The sequence below is a fragment of the Dipteris shenzhenensis genome, chromosome 8, assembly GCF_047967505.1.
Source record: "Dipteris shenzhenensis isolate YYH24624 ecotype China chromosome 8, Dip_SZ_1.0, whole genome shotgun sequence".
Classification (NCBI taxonomy): domain Eukaryota; kingdom Viridiplantae; phylum Streptophyta; class Polypodiopsida; order Gleicheniales; family Dipteridaceae; genus Dipteris; species Dipteris shenzhenensis.
Window position 1 is genome coordinate 32,821,178 of NC_141603.1, and position 16,808 is coordinate 32,837,985.

The window sequence follows — 16,808 nt, forward strand, 5'->3', positions numbered from 1 at the left end:
ATCAAATTGCTAGCTAGCTTGACTCCACTTTATGACCGATTGCTGCGCTTAGTTGGTCCCGAGATGGTCGTGTACCTGATCCCCTTCCTCCATTTTCATGGTGAACAATTAATTTTGGAGGGATAGGATCCCTTATGAGTTATCTGTCTCATTAAGATCCTTCAGAAAGGTCCGTGCCTCATTCGATGTACCTGCATTTTGGATGTGTGTAACGATGGAATCTGCTGTAGTCCCTATGATCATTGACAGGGTCTGGTGCCCTTGTCCTCCCACCCTTTGACCTTGTCTGGATCTGTCACCTTCTCTTGACATCCTCGGGCTTGAGTTCTGTTCCTATTGTCACCTTCTAGAGTCTCCTAGCCACAAGGTGACCGTGGGGTTGACCTTTCAGCTGGGATAATTAGTCCTATCCAACTTTCCTGCATCTCCGAAGTTTGGAATGGGCATGTGAGAGGCCATCACTTCTGAAATCACAGAAACAGAAAATAGAACATGCTGTAGCAACCAAACAAGCATGTGCACCTGAGTTGAATTGGTTCGCCTTCGATCTTGGAGGGACTCCTTCCTTCAAAGTAAATTCAAGTGTCACACTGCTGACCATGTCAGAACAGAGGCTAAAGATTCAACCACAAAATTGTGATAAAACACAGAGATAGAGCAGCACAAATACTTCAAACAGTACTCAAATTTATACCAACCACAAAATTGGAAACTGCTCTAGGAAGGAGCTACAGAACTGCTGGGCAAAAGACAGCCAGAGAAAACACTGTGCAAATGTGAGGTGTGAGGGCAAAGTAGGCTGGCTCTGTTCTGCTTCTGCATTCCTTCAGTGCAGGCTTTCAGTGGGATATGAACTGAGCCATCTGTGGGCCCTTCTATAGGCAGCCAACCCTCTTCACCAAGCTGACCTGCTCTGTAAAATCAGCCGACCAGATCCAGGCCAAGCTGGGTCTGTAAAACTCGACTTTACTCCAGGTCTGCCAACCCGCATCCAGCCAACCTGCTACCAGGCCTTGCCAAGCCCATAAATAGGCCTGGCCCTTCTGCAAATCTGCTGAGGTACAACAGCCCATACTGCACCCTGTATAGCAGGTCACAAGGCAGACTAGTGTATCACCCAAAGTAGATGTTGCAATCAGGTAGATTCTCTTTTAAAATGCTTCAAATTGAAAATGTGCTGCAAAATCATTTAATGGTATCTCAAACATAGTTTGCATTTATTTGTCTAGACTCTAGATCCAAGAGTATTTACAGTTCTCTAACGTGCTTGATGTGATTTGCATCCTTCTTTCTCTTTTCATTTGGATTTGCAGTACAAAGCTTATTGCTTGGTGTAAGCTTTTTTTGTTTCGTCATTGCATAAGTTCCACTTGTCTTGAGCAGTCTGGAATATGTGAGCATTCGTTGACTTTGTTTTGCACACAAACATTTGTGTCTTGATCGCTGTTCAAAAAATTTGTTGTTGAACATTTTGAACATGGATCTGGTTGAGTGCTAGCCTTTGTCATGGCTGAGTCTGCCTTCACCTCCGGAGTGCTGAAAGAAACTCAGTACGAAGACTTTGTATACATGGATGCCCAAATATGTGTGGGTGTGTGGATTTGTATGTGTGAGAGCTTATGTTTATACTATGGTCTACACCCACTGTTGGGCGTTGATGATGTCAGTGGGGATGTCATAGTAGCTAGTCCCTGCTATGGGTGATGGAGTTTATGGTTTTCAACCTTATGAGTGACTATCACGAGATTGAAACTACTATGTTGTGTTTTTAGAGGATGAGTTTGGGCATGTTCCTGGACTCATTTCTGTATATTGATCTGGTTGATGGTGTCGTCCATGAAAACAATGCTGCTTGGGTCATTTATTGTCCTTTTGCAAGATCTGACTTTATTGGGAGGAATTTTCTGCCTCTCTACTGCTATTGCATGAATATTGTCAGAGTTATGAATGTTGCCAGAATTCGCGACTGTTGATTGGCGGAGGATTAGGAGGGACTGTGGGCGGGGATGGGGGTGAGGAGGGAGACTGCATAGGGTCCGATTGGGAGGAGAGGAGGATGGGCAGTTGGACATTGGGAGGCACTATCGGGGCAAGGGCTCGGTGGGGGGCTGAATAGTCGTTTGGGGGAGAGAGGGGGGATCGGAGGGGGTAGTGCCGATCTCTAGCTGTCTCTTTCCTAGGGGCTTGCCTTCTAGCATGAGTCCACACCTTCGTTGTGGGAGCCATTGGAGGGGCCTGAACTTGGGGGGGATCTGTGCGGGAGGGGGCTGAAAACTACCTTCAAAAGGTTGGCAGGCTCTATTCCACCCCCTCTTTAGAGGAGGGCGACCGGACGAAGGCTGTAGAGGGCTGGCAGGGTTGTTTTTCCCCCCTTTTGTGGGAGGACTGAATCTCAATCCTTTGATGAACCCCTCCACCACCCAAGGTCTCCATAATCACTAAGCGTGTTTGGGTCCTCACAAGTCAATCATACTTGTGGTATCCTATCATCCAAAGCTGCTGTCATGGGGCTTCCACGACTGTGCCAAGGCGCCCGAATGGAGGCAATAATAATCCTGTATTCTTTAGGTAGACTTGGGAAGCGTAACTTGATTGGGAATAGGGCACACGGTATATTGAATCCAAGCACCAAAGCCACTGGCGAAATAGTTTGTTGTCGGGGATTTTGAGCGCTATAGATTTGTGAACAATTTCTGATCAGCAGAACTCTTTGAGGAAGAAGAAGAAATGCACGTCCCATCCCTAATGTCACACATATGTTGTGCGACTGGATTTCTGAATGGGCCGCGTCACAACTAGTGCATCAGAACTGTGACAATATCAATAAGCACATGGTATATTGAGTGCATGTCATCCATTATGGACCTGTGGTCTTATGGGATGAAGAAAATGAAATATGCACTAAATTACATAGGACTTCTCTGAATCAGAATCTAAGTTGTCTCAACATGTATTTGGTCCCAAGCTCACCTTGACCCAATCTTGGCCTGGTGTTGCTTGCATGTGAGAACAACAATGCGTCCCATGATTGTACGGTCCTGGAAATCACGTACTCCATGCTTCACCTGTTGCTTGTGGTTGGGGGAAATGGATGGTGGTGGGTGTTGTGGATACTGCCATGTGAACTACCAGTCACCTTTCGGAAAGCCTTTTCCCAAGTCAAATTAAATTATTTGAAAACTACTGGTCTTTCGGGAAGAAGGGGAGGTGGGAAGAAAAAGAAAAGAAAAGTGGGAAAGAAACTGAAAGGTGGGAAACTGAAATGTGGAAAGTGAGAGAAGGGCAAATGCTAATTAAAGGGGAGCAGAAAGGAAAAGAAAGAAGGGACAAGAACAAGAGTGGAGGGGGGTGAGATAAGGGGCTTAAGGGAATGGGAGGAGGAGGAGCAGGGGGAAGGCTCCTACCCCAACCCCTGGGCTGGCAAAATGGAGACGGGTGAGGTGGAGAAAGCAGGGGAGGCAAGGGACGAAGGGAGAAGATGGAGGTGAGGAGTGGGGCCAACTCAGCTGGTGGGGGGCTGGCAGTCGAGGAGCTAGTAGCCTGGAAAGAATAAAGACAACTCGCCTTCAGGAGGTCTGGTCTGAGTAAGTGAAGAAAACCAATGAAAAAACAAAAGTAGGGGTGACCCCATGTGTTGCGTATCCACCTTGGGACTGGTTTTTGATCAGTAAACACATCACACTGGCCACTCAGCTTTGCTGTTGCTGCTGGTGTGTATTGTATCTATCAAAAGAGTCACAGAGTATACGTGCCCGTTTTTTAGAAAATGGTCTGGGTACTTTTATTGGTTGTTATAGGTCAGACATCTGACCTCCTACCAAGCTGGCTATGTATGCATCTGGCAACGTTGTTATTGACTTGGTATCCAGGTTTGTGTTATCCTGACACCCATAGAGTGTGCAGCCTTCCCCCCCTACATTGCTAACATCCTGGAAGGGACTGTGGATCTTGGATGAGTGTACTGATTTATTTTCTGATAATATCTTTTAGTTTTTGATGCTTCAATTATGTCTTATCTTCACTTGCAGGTGTTGCTGTTAACACTTTCAAGTTTTTTCAGCCTCTTATTGAGGGGTTGGGTTATAAGCTTCCTCGACAACGGATAACTGTGAAGTCTGCTACTATAATAGCATGGTTATTTTGGGGTTTATATGGAATGCTGTATCCTTGGTTAGATAAAGCATGGCTTCCACAGCCTCCAATTCTACCTGCAGAAGTATACAAGGTCTGCATCCTCATCCTATTTTTCAAACAATAAAAGACGGAATATGTGAAAGTTGAGGAGCCTAGATTCAAAAGTTGACAACAGAAGAACTATAATTGTGGGCATTTGCATTGGGGATTGTGGACTTTTGTTACTCACATGGGGCATGTAATACTTAAGCTGGCAGCAAACTAACACTACACAGGGATAATTATTACATTTCAAGAGATTGTTTATACTGCATCATATATGTATGCATAACTATGAGGTAAAAAAAAGAAATTTTCTTAGAAGTCCAGAAGAACAAAGGGTCTATGAGACTAAAAGAAACACTGATCTGAGGGGTGGATCCACTAAGCCAGCATCAACACCCATGGTGAATACAAGAGAAAAGGAAAGAGTCCATAATCATGATTATAACGGCACCAATACATAGAGACAGAGTCTCCGAGCTTAGAGGATGGGAGCTGGCGAGGCGTCAATCCTGATAAGGAGGTGCTGTTGGGGTAAAGGCACATTGCCACCCTTTAAAATGTTACGACCCCTATGACTGTCTTAAGACAGTCATAGGGTGAATACCTAATCCTAATAAAACCTGTGAGTTTGTGGTGTGGCTCAAGGCATTCTCACACACCCACACTCCTTGTGTCTCTGTCTCCTAACGTTCCACTCCCCTCTTTCCCTCACAAGTGGTATCAGAGCCACCCTCTCCCTCTCACTCCGGTCTACCCCTTCCTCTCCCCTCGGGCCTCGTGCCCTCTGTCAGCAGGTGCGCGAGCAGGGCGGAGCAGCAGGCAAGCAGGGCGCAGCAGGACAGCAGCAAGCAGGGCGCAGCAGGGTGCAGCAGGTGCGCGAGCACCCATAGCTGCAGCAGCAGCTAGCTGCTGCTAGCTGCTACCAGCCTACCGGCGGCCGCAGCCAGCGCGCGCAGCGCGCAGCACCGGCCACGCGCAACCAGGCTGCACAGGCAGCTGGTCGCGACCGCGACCAGCCGCGACAGGTACAGCCGGCCGTGCAGCTGTTAGCTGCCGGGCCGTGTGACCAGCAGCAGCCGGCTGCACACAGGCAGCCGACCTCCATCAGCAGACGCGTGCACGTACAGGTGTATTGGATGTACCCTCAGCCAAGGGAATTTCGACATTTTTTTTGGGGATCCGTGCCCTCGCAAGTACTGGGTACAGCAGGTCCTCTGTGCAGGCACACAGGTACTTGCAGGTACAGCAGGCACAGAAATTTTTTTTTGGGGAAGAAGGAAAAGAGTGAAGAACACTCTGCTCTTTTGCGTGGTACATGCCAGTACGCGCAGGTACAAAGTACAACAAGGCTGTTTATACATTTCCTGAGGAAAACTTTTTTTTAGGTACAACAAGTACTCTCATTGTCCCTCTTGCTAGGAGGTGACCGGGGCCACAGTGTGTGGTTGTTTGCACAGTTTTTGACGGGAGATCATATGCCTTGATTTTGCAGAGGGCTTTTATGCTTTTGCTGAGTGCAAATCTCAGTTTTCGGGTGACAATTTCATAGGGCTTTTGCCTGATAGTGAATGCAGTGTATGCCTTGAGGCAGTGTGGAGCCAGAGTGCCCACATTGGTCTCGTTTTCCGCAGTGTATCAGTGACATTTCTTTGCATGTCACATTTTGTGTACGGCACTTAGAAAATCTCAGTTGGGCCATGCTTGGCCAGGGCGCATCGAGTTTACTCGGTCCCTAACTGTCCATCGTTGACAGTGCTCAAAAGATTTTCTTTTTGGTGTTTGTACGTTGGGATCTGTGTTTTGTACTGTGCGCACAGGCAGTTTATGCATTACATTGTCAGGTGAAAGTGCCAGGAGAGCGCTGAATTTTGTATGCTACCTCATTGTTGAGGGTGTTTTTCACTTGGTACAGGTGTCAAATCAAGGGGCTTTTGCCCAGATTGTGCTTGAGAGCACTTTGGTCACTGTGTAGAGACTTCAAATGTCTTTTATCCCCTTGACATAAGGGTGATTTGTTGGGATTTGTCCCGTGCTTTGTTGCAGGTTTGTGACAGGCTGAGGTGTTTGGATCCTTTTTTTTTCAGTGGACAAAACAGTGTATGCCAAGAGGTTTATGCATATAAAATCAGTGCAATACCTCATCTGAGGTGGGAGAAGTGTCCAGGACAGCAGTGTTTTGTGCTTCGTCAGATGATGATGCACTGATAAAACACTTGTGGAACAGCTGCAGCATTCTGTAGTTACTGTTTTATGCCTATTTGAGCACGGTACAGTGTGTGAGAAGGTATAGTGACTGGAGGGAAAATTTTTTGTTTTGTTGCAGGATTTTTTGACAGTAAAAAACAGCACTATTGTGAGTGCTCCTGGCTCTTGATAGAGCAGGTTTTCTGAGAAATCAGAATTTTATTTAGTCATTTTTTTGACTTACAGGGAGTCAGGCACTTTCCTTGTCTGATATGGCATCAGGGGGAAGTGAATCCTCAATACTGAACATAAAGAAATTGGAAGGGGCACACAATTATGCATTATGGGCAGAACAGTGTTTGAATGTACTTCTGCTAAAGAAGATTTATAAGCCCATAAGGTTGAAGGGTGTCAAGCCATCTGGGATGGCAGATGATGAGTGGGAGGAGCTTGATTTGTCCGCAAGGGCGGCTATCATGCTTACTCTCACTGATTCTCTTGTGTTCAATGTTCAGGCCGAAAAGACCTCTTATGGCCTATGGCAGAGGCTAGAAGAGTTGTATGCCGAAAAGAGTTCAGCGAGTAAGGTTTATTGGTTGAAGAAGCTTGTCTACCTTCGCATGAAGGAAGGTACAGCTATGACCTCACACTTGAGTGAGTTCAATGCCATCTTTACACAGCTTATTGCACAGGGATTGAACCTTGATGAGGAGTTCAAGGCTACTTTCTTGTTGTGTACACTCCCTGAGAGTTGGGACACTTTCAAGACCACCGTGTCAAATTCAAATGTCACTCTTATGTATGCTGATGTGGAGAGCTCTCTCCTTATGGAGGAGATGAGCAGGAAGAATAATGCGGGCAGCAAGTCTTCCAATGCTTTGCAGGTACAGGAAAGAGGTAGGACTCAGCAGAAGGGGAGACCTGCTGGCAAGTCCAAATCCCGCAGTCAGTCCCGTGGCAAAAAGGATATTGAATGCTTTTACTGTGGCAAGAAGGGACACGTGAAGTCTAAGTGCTTCAAGTTTATACGGGATCAAAAAGCCAAGAAGGCTGAGGCAAAGGATGCAGGCAGTGGAAGCAAAGGCAAAGGCAAGGCCAAGGGAGATGACACCGATGCAGTGAATGTTGCAGCAGAGGACAGTGACAGTGACAAACATGATGTATTATGTTCTTCTGCTGTAATTGCACATACTTTGGTTGTTGATGGCCATGACATGCACACCTGGCTCTTGGATTCAGGTGCTTCTTTTCATGTTACGCCTCATAGGGAGTGGTTTACTTCCTACACAGGTACTCATGGAGTTGTTCACCTTGGGAACAACTATGCATGTCAGATTGCAGGGATTGGCAGTATACAGATAGTATTCCCTGACGGACGCATATTTATGCTTGATGGTGTTCACCATGTGCCGCAAATCAAGAAAAATCTGATTAGCACTGGCTTGTTGGATGACAGTGGTTACCACACCACATTTGGGGATTCCAAATGGGTAATTACTGATGGCCAGGTTGTAGTGGCTGAGGGTTATAAGAGTGATACCTTGTACCCTCTTTATGTTTCCAGTGTAGGTAATCATGTTGTTGCCATAACCGAGCTGCCGAAGGTTTCATTGTGGCATAGCCGGTTGGGACACATGTCCGTTAAAGGAATGCAAGAACTGTCACGTTTGGGTTGTCTACCGTCTCTTTCATTTTCAGATTTGGCTACTTGTGATCATTGCATTTTTGGAAAGCATTCTATGACTCCTCATAAGAGGAGAACTCCCCAGAATAGAGCACCGCTTGATCTAGTGCACACTGATTTGTGTGAGATGCCACAGCTATCACTAGGGGGTGCAAAGTATTTCATTACTTTTATTGATGATGCCACACGCAAAGTGTGGGTCTATTTCTTGAAGCATAAGAGCGATGCCTTAGATGCTTTCAAGAAGTTTGTCGCTCAGGTTGAGAATAGGACAGGATGCATGCTGAAATGCCTTAGATCCGATAATGGGGGTGAGTATGTGTCACATGCTTTTGTACAGTTATGCGAAGCTAAGGGCATTAAACAGGAACTCACAGCCCCTCATAATGCATCTCAAAATGGTGTGAGTGAGCGAATGAATCGGACTATCCAGGAGAAAGTTCGATGTATGTTGTCTTATGCTGCATTGCCCCATGGCTTTTGGGCAGAAGCCGTGCAAACAGCAGTTCACCTAATTAACAGGTCGCCGAACAAGGCTTTGGAATTGAAAGTGCCAGAGGAGGTGTGGTCTGGCAAGCCACCTTCATATAAGCACTTACGTGTGTTTGGCTGTGAGTGCTTTGCTCATGTACGCAAAGAACTGCGCACCAAACTGGAACCAAAGTCTTTCAGATGCATCTTCATGGGTTACGGTGACGAAGGTCAAATGGGGTACAGGTTATGGGATCCTGTTAAACGGAAGATTATACGCAGCAATGACGTCATCTTTAAAGAGGATAGTGTACACAAAGAACCCGTGCAACCTGTGGAATACAGGAGGGTTGTTTATGATGATGTCGGACAGCAAAGAATGCCCATTAATATGCAGCAGCAGGCTGCTGTAAATAACCTTGTTCAAGAGGGTATACAGGCTGAAAATCAGCCAGACAATTTTGCCAATGATGCACCACTGGATATGCCAGCAAATGGCGCTGTAGGACAGCCAAATATGGTGGTACAGCCACCCGTCATGCATGACGAACAGGCTAGACAGCAGCCTAATACGGAGCATTTTGTTAGGAGGAGCACCCGTGTACAACGGCCTCCTGGCAGGTTTGTTCCAGGAGCCAATAATGTGGCTGATTTTATCATGCTGACAGATTGTGGTGAGCCTTCCAGCTTCAGGGAAGCTATGGGAAGAACAGAGAAAAGGAAGTGGGAGAAAGCCATGCAGTCAGAAATGGACTCCTTACTTCATAATGATACATGGGACTTGGTGCAGCTACCTGCAGGCAGAAAGGTTTTGCCATGCAAGTGGGTTTACAAAGTCAAAGTGGATTCAAATACTTTACCGAGGTATAAGGCCAGATTGGTTGCCAAGGGATTTAAGCAGGAGAAGGGCATTGACTTTGATGAGATCTTTTCCCCTGTAGTCAAGATTTGCCGAAAAAACAGTGCTAATTATATTACTTCGAGAGCAAGATACAAAAGGTCAGCTTGTAGCTGACGGGCTGCGTTCACAAATCGGAGACAGCCCTAAAAGGTAACAAAAAATAAATCACTCTCTCACGGAGGGATAAGGCGAGTGTGAATGAACAGCCATTGGGGTGGTGAGTAGCGCCACCGAAGGCCCTGCGAAGTCTGCTCGAAGAAGAGGCCCTGTGTGTCCCAAGCCCGGAGGAAGCGTCTCCACTTCTCCCGACCGGCCCGGGAATCTCCCTGAATCGGGTCCCACTGGCCTCTGAGGGTATAAATAATCTCGCTCCAAATATCAGTCATGATCTGGGCAGTCGGTAAGGAGGTGCCACCGAGGATCTACGCGCAACGCGAGGTCCAAATGTGCCACCCTGCGATGCTGCTAATAATCTCCCAGACTGGCTGCCTCTCCTGAACTCCTGTATCAGCCTCTGCTAGGTGCTGCAGGATACCCTCGAGCGGCCCCCACGTCCCTTGTGTGATAAGGAAAGTGGGGTCCTGCTAGCATGCCTCGAATAAGTGATGAAGACCAGGTGCGGTGCTGCACCAACAGAACGCGCCCCAAGTGATCAAACCTAGCTCCGGTGCTGCGCGAGTAAGAATCCCGAAAGTCCACCTCCACACTTCCTGGGCGCGAGTGCAGCTCCACAGGCAGTGTTTTGGTGACTCCTCATCCTCATGGCAGATCTGACAGCGTCCGTCCTGGCCTATCTGCCGCAACCAGCTTCCCACTGGAAGACCTTTGTGGGCAAGAAGCCACAGGAAGTAGGAGATCTTCCGCGGCCGCCAGCTCTCCCACAAGGCCTTCCAGAAGGCCTGCAAAAAGAACCTGGAAATACCCTGTGCATACCAGCTGGGCCGCTGGGTGGGGGGGCGGCTCTGCATCCTCCCAAGAACTCGCCTGCCCAAAGTCGTGCTGTAGGCAAAGAAGGAGGTTGGCCCCTGTCCTATCACAATCTCTGGCCATCTCCACTCTCCTGGGTCCCAATCAAGCTTTGACAAGGCCCGCCTCTCCCAGAGCCAGAGTCGCCAAAGCTGCATCTGATCCTGCTCAATGCTAGGATCGGTACGCCAGACCTTCCCCAAAAGGCCTACGACCCGAACCCTTCGCCATGGGAGTAGGGGGTCGATGAGCGCATCCTCTCTCCTGAGTCGTCCATCCCCCATAACCGCGAAGAAGGAAATAGAGGAGTCGTCCATACGTCCTGCGACCACCAGTGGGATGCCACGGGGGGTGAACTGTCCCAGCCAACGGTCGTCACCAGGCATGAGGATCTGAGGCTCAGGTGGAACCAACCAATCAGCTGGGATCGCGCCGTCGATCTCCATGCGTCTCGCCTGGGCTCCACGTGCACCTCCAGCTGCGTCTGCGAGATCAGCCGTCTCCAAATGTCTGTACGTGTCCCTCCAAACTCGAAGGGACCGGGCTGGCCCCCTCATCCAGCCATCCCACCTGATATGTGATCTCTCCCCCAACTGAAGGCCCTCGGCATCTCTGACCTGATCATTCCAGATAAGCGGCTGGCGATCGATCTCCTCCTGACAGCTAGGAGGGGACTGAATGAGATTGAGGTGGAGCCGCCTCCAAACCAAGAGGAGGCTACGAACGAGTGGGGAACGGGGCTGAGTGAGCGGGGCGGAAGTGAAGATCCACCTGAGGGACGGGAGCCACTCTCCACCTCGGCGCGGGACACAAGAACCGACCCCATGCTGAAGTAGCATCTTCCACGTCTGCCCCCCCGGGGTCAAACCGCGGATGACTAGCTTGCCTAACAAGGCTTGACTCTGAAGCTCTGGATCGATGACCCCCAGGCCACCCTCAGCCTGCGGAAGAATGACTGTCTGCCAAGCAACCCTGGCTCTGGTATCTCTGAGGCCATCCTCCCCGGACCAAAGGAAGTTCCGAACCAGCCTCCTAAGCTGTGCCACGCTGGATCTCGAGAAACACCAACAGGAAGCCACATACCAAGCCGTGGCTAGGAGGACCTGGTTGACTACCAGGGCACGACCTGCAAGGGAAAGCTTAGCAGTGCTCCAGAAAGCCAGCTTCCGTCGGATGGAATCTAGCACCGGGAGAAACTGCTGAGCTGGCGTGATGTCCAGGCCGACCTGAAAACCAAGGTATCTAGCTGTCTGTCCCCGTGGGATCCACCTGAAACCCAAAAACCTCCCCCACTGAGAACACGCCCCGGGGTCTGTGAGAAAACCAACTGATTTGTTCCAGTTGATTTTCGCACCAGCAGCCGAACAGAAGACCTCCAGGGCCATCCTCACCCTCTCCGGGCTGTGTCATCCGCGTACTCCGAGTCCAAGAGCTCCGTGTCCTCCCGGAGTGGAAGGCGAACACCCCTGATCCCTGTAGACCTCGCCCGAAGGTAGTAAGTCATAGCCTCGGCGAAGAAGAGAAACAGGTAAGGAGCAAGGGGGCAGCCCTGACGCACTGATCTCTCCAAGCTAAAACGCTCACCCATCCTGCCGCCAATGATGACTCTGCTAGAAGCTGTCCTGTACAAAGCTGAAATACCCTGAATCCAACCTGATGGGAAACCTAGCTGCTCCAGAGTCCCCTCCAGAAAGGACCAGTCCACTCGATCGTAGGCCTTCTCAAAGTCGAGAAGTAGGATGGCAAGGTGTGATCCGCTGTGCTGAGCCCACTCCGCCGCCTCTGAAAAGGTGAAGACATTATCCAGGATACTGCGATCCTGGACAAAGCCTGTCTGAGTGTCATGAATGAGGTTTGGGAGTAGAGGCCGAGAACTCTGGCGCTGATCATCTTGGCGAGGATTTTGTAGGCAGTGGTAAGGAGAGTGATCGGGCGCCACTGACGGATCTCCTGTCTATCTCCTCCCTTCGGGATGAGGCAAATCAGTCCCGAGGAGAGGCTCTCTGGCATATAACCGCTGCTGAAAATCCTCTGAAGAGCTGCTAGGAGGGGCTGATGGATCTGGTCCCAGAAGGAGGTGAAGAATGCCCGGGATAGCCCATCCTCACCTGGGCATTTCTGCCCATCGATGGCCATCAAGGCCTCCAGCATCTCATCCGTGGTGAACGGTGCCAACGTCGCCTGCATGCTAGGCTGGACCAGGGATGGAATGTGCCTCCACACCTCCTCACGGGCACGTCGAGTACGAGGGGGGGCAAGCGGCTCCTGGTGGAAAAGGGTCCTGTAGAAGTCGGTGGCCAACCCCAAGACCTCTCCCGGATCCGTAACGATGTGTCCCTCCGCTGTCCTGAGACTCCGAAGCTGATCGCCTGCAACTCTCTGGCCATGCATCCTGAAGAACTCCCTGCACATCCGGTCACCCTTCCGAGCCCAGAAGGAGAGAGAGGCGTGATAGGAAAACTCTGAGCGAGGCTGGAGTGTCTCCTCAAGAAGGGCTCTGGCTCGAAGGGCCTGGATCCGAAGCTCCTCCGAGCCCAGGGATGCCTGCTGGAGTCGCTGAATGGAGGCGAGGTCCCTCCGAAGAGCTCTCTCTCTACCCCACCATTCCTGTCGAACCTGTAGGGCTGCGAGCTGGCAGATCTGGCTGGACTCCTGCAAAGCCTGCGCCACCGAATCAACCAGATCCACGCACTCGCCCCAGTCTCTGTCCCAAAGACTGCATATACTGCTGCGCACGTCCTCCCTCGAGAAAATGGAGTTGGAAATCCGGCATGAGCGGGGGGGAAGGGCCTGAGCTGCCGAGTCTAATGATAAGAGCACAGGCGCATGGTCGGAAAGTGTCGTCCCTGGAACTATACCTGCCTGACCGCCTCTGCTGATGGCCCAATCACTAACATAAAATCTATCCAGCCTCTCCAGGAGTCTGCCTCCTTCCCTGTGGAAGCCCCATGAGAAGTCCAAGCTCCCGTGCCAACGCCGGAAGGACGGGTCTCGCCAACTGTCCCTACCTCCTGTCGCAAAGATAAAAGAGTCCCAAGCGGACTGCTCTGCCTGAGACATACCTGTAAACTCCGGTCCTCTGCCCTGCTGGTCCTCCAAGGTCTCCAGATTGTTGAAGTCACCTCCAACAATCCAGGAATCCATATCTGGGAGAATCCCTGTAAGTGTCCTCCAGAAGGTGGCTCTGCAACGGAGATCTGCTGGAGCATAAATGTTGAGGATTCCAACTCTGGAGCCCTCCAGTTCCAGGCCTACCCAAAGGGCATGGCCTGGTATCAACGTGCCATGACCGAAAACTCCCTGGGCTAGCTGCTCGCCCACGGAAGTACAGACACCACCACTCCTCCCCAGTGCGCCGATCGAGGGCTCCCAATAAGTGTGAGAGCGTCCAGGGAGAATCTTCCCGCATCTACGGGAGTGAGCCGCAGAAAGCTTGTGCTCCTGGAGCAGAAGTACATCCAAACGACCAATCACTGCTGGCTGAAGTTCCTGTCTCAAAATGAGCTTCCTAGGACCATGGGTGCCAGAAGAGTGAAACCCGTTCTCATTCCAGGATACGAGGTGTAGGCTCATGGTGAGAACTGGGAGGTTGCGAACAACTGTCTGCTCGCGGTCGAAGTCGAAGAAGAAGCTGACATTTCGGAGTGGAGGCGCTGACGCTTATGGGAAGGTTTGGAGGGGAAAGGGGTCGTCCTGCTCGTCCTTCAACACCTTCAGCAAAGGCGAGAGGCCTTTGGTACCATGAACGAAAGCTTTCTCGAGCCAACTCGAGATCTCTGAGGTGGACATCCCGTAGAAGGCACGGAGTTTCTGAGGAGTCCAGGCTCTGACATCTTGGGGGAGGGGCCAAGACAGGGGGGCCTGAGGATCACAATCAGTCTGAAGCGTTTGGCGGCGCAACGCCACCGCAGGCGCACGTCACCCTCGGACCACCGAGTCTCGAGAAGCTGCCCACCGGACGGGCCTACAAACCTGAGCATGCGTCTGCTCCCTGAGAGCCTCCGAGACCGAGTCGGCTGTCCAGGTCTCGGTGCCGTCGCTAAGGAACGTGAAAGCAAAGCTAGGGCCATCCCTAGGGGCCAAGGCGGCTATCTTCCCATCCGCCCCTTTGCGGAGCAGGAAGATACTGATGTCGAGGCAAGCAGGGAAGGTCCCGAGGTCGGCCACATCCAAGTAGTCCCAGGGGCCAGATCTGTAAAAGTCGCAGGGGAGCTCTCTCTCCTGAAGCTGAGGCCTGTCAGAGTCTGCCACTGAGGGGCTAGCGGACAGAGAAGCCTGCTCCGGTGGTGGTGTAGACTCAGGGTGACCTGCCAACGGAGGGGGAGGGGGAGGAGGCTGGGGAATAGGCAACTCAGACTCCTCAGGGGCGACTAGCGGAGGAGGAGGAGGGGGAGCGGGGGCTGCCCTCGGCTGAGGGACCGTCGGTGCGGCTAGCTCTGCGGGAGAGCCGAAAGAGGCGGGGGGGGGGGAGGGATGGGGATGCATCTGGAACTGGGGCTGGGAAGGAGGGGGAGAAGACTGAGGAGGACGAGGAGGGGGCTGAAGCTGCGGGTCGGGAGATATGGGGTGCAGTTGGGGGATGGGCTGGGGCTGAATGGGAAGAGGCTGGGGAGAGGAAGAGAGGGGGACCTGAGGCTGTGGAGGGCGGGCTACCGTCGAAGAAGATGCTCTCCCAGGTCCCTGGGGCGGTTTCCTGTCGGGTCTCTGAGGTGCAGCTGCAGGTTGGGTAACCTCTGCCTCCTTGCCTTTATCAGAAATCTTCTTGTTCTTTCCTCTTTTCCTTCTAACCTCAGTCCAGCCGCCAGCTAACTCTGGTCCGGACTCCGGCTGCCTCTGCTCCTCCTGGCGTGGCTGCCCGGAGGGGGGGGGAGGGGGCGGGGGAGGTCGAGAAGAGCTGGCGAAGCGTGGACAAACAGCCACCAGGTGCCCAAAGCCGTGACACCTCAGACACTGTCCTGGCTGTCCGGTGACTACCATGCTCTGGGTGATGCTGCCGGCATCTGTCACGATCTCGATCACTGCCGGGAGTCGCAGGATCCGCCACAGCCACACGGACTCGGGGGGCTCCTGCTGTAGTCATCGCATCGGCGAAAGTATCGTGCATAACCTAGCCAAAGTGGGAGCCCAGGTCCCTGACAATCGGCCGCAGCTCAGCAGCAAGACCTGGAAAAACTAGCGTCACTGGATGGCGAGGTATACGGAACCGAGCATCAAAATCCGCTGCGCTGAATCCACGGTACCACGGGACTATCATGGTAATCTTTCCATCCACTGACGTGGGGGAGCCAGCAATCAGGTTGCTCGCAGCTTTCGCATTGGAGAGTTTGAGCCAGAAGATGCCCCTTCCCATAAGGGCCACCTCCTCAATATGGCCGTCCTCTAGCATGAGAGTGGACTGAAGCTAGTCCCTGATGGCTGATCTGGAGGGGGAATGTCCAATGACTCTGCCATAAACAGAGGTAAGGGCAAAGTCATTGGCAACCTCCTGAACCCGAGATGATTGTTGCTCTGTCAGGATGACGCGGTAGGCATCTGGAGAGGGAGGGTCCGTCTGGGCCTCCGGTTCCGGGCAGGGAGTCGCCATACCGCCAAGACAAACTGCGAGGCTTCCGATGAGGAAGAGGCTGCCACCCAAAAAAGGGGGGGGGGGGTAGAAGCGGGAGGGTGGAGCCTGGGTGTGGCGGGAAGGATGGAGGGCGGAGGAAGCGGGATGGGAGGACAGGAAGCGGAGGTGGCGCGGGGTGGAGGAGTGGGGCGGAGAGCGGGTGAGGTGGGGAGGCGGGAACGGAAGCGGGGGCGGAGGAGAGGCGGAGTGGGGCGGGAGGACGGACGGGGGGCGGGGGGAAGGGGTGGAGCGAAGGGGCGGGGGGGGCGGGGGCGGAGGGCAGGAGGGGAAGGTGGGGGTGGAGCGGAAGGGCGGAGAGGCGAGAGGGGGCGGGGGTGGAAGGCGAGTGGTGAGGGGGCGAAGCGGGAGGCGGGGGGTGAGTGGAGTGCTGGCGGGGCGGGGTGGAGCGGAAGGGCGAGGGGAGAGGGGACGGAGCGGCGAGGGGGTGAGCGTAGCGAGGGGGGGCGGAGCGAGGCGGGGGTGAGGCGGGGTGTGAGGAGTGAGGGCGGAGAGGCAGCGGTGAGGGGGGGGGTGAGACGGAGGTGCGAGGGGGTGAGCGGAGGTGCGAGGGGGGGGTGAGGTCGGAGGGCAGGGGTGAGGCGGAGGTGAGGCGGGGGTGGCGAGGGAGGGCGCGGCGGCAGCGGCGGGTGAGGGGAGGTGAGGGCGGAGAGGTAGGGGCGAGAGAGGTCGAGGCAAGGAGGAGGGGCTAGGGGAGGTAGAGGTACGGAGGGGGAGGGGGAAGCTCGCAGGAGCAAAACCCCTGTAGTCAAGATGACTACTTTGAGAGCAGTGTTAGCTCTTGTTGCTCATGAGGACAT

General features: G+C 52.3%; 1 protein-coding gene across 1 annotated transcript in view; it reads left to right on the forward strand.

The window, feature by feature from the left end:
• The window catches only part of LOC147899398 (NAD(P)-binding Rossmann-fold superfamily protein), a 34,037-nt gene that overhangs the window by 12,107 nt on the left and 5,122 nt on the right, over positions 1-16,808 (forward strand). Inside the window, exon 4 of the mRNA XM_087378604.1 lies at positions 4,029-4,225. Within this exon, the coding sequence (XP_087234730.1) occupies positions 4,029-4,225 (197 nt within the window). The remainder of the gene's footprint in view (positions 1-4,028; positions 4,226-16,808) is intronic.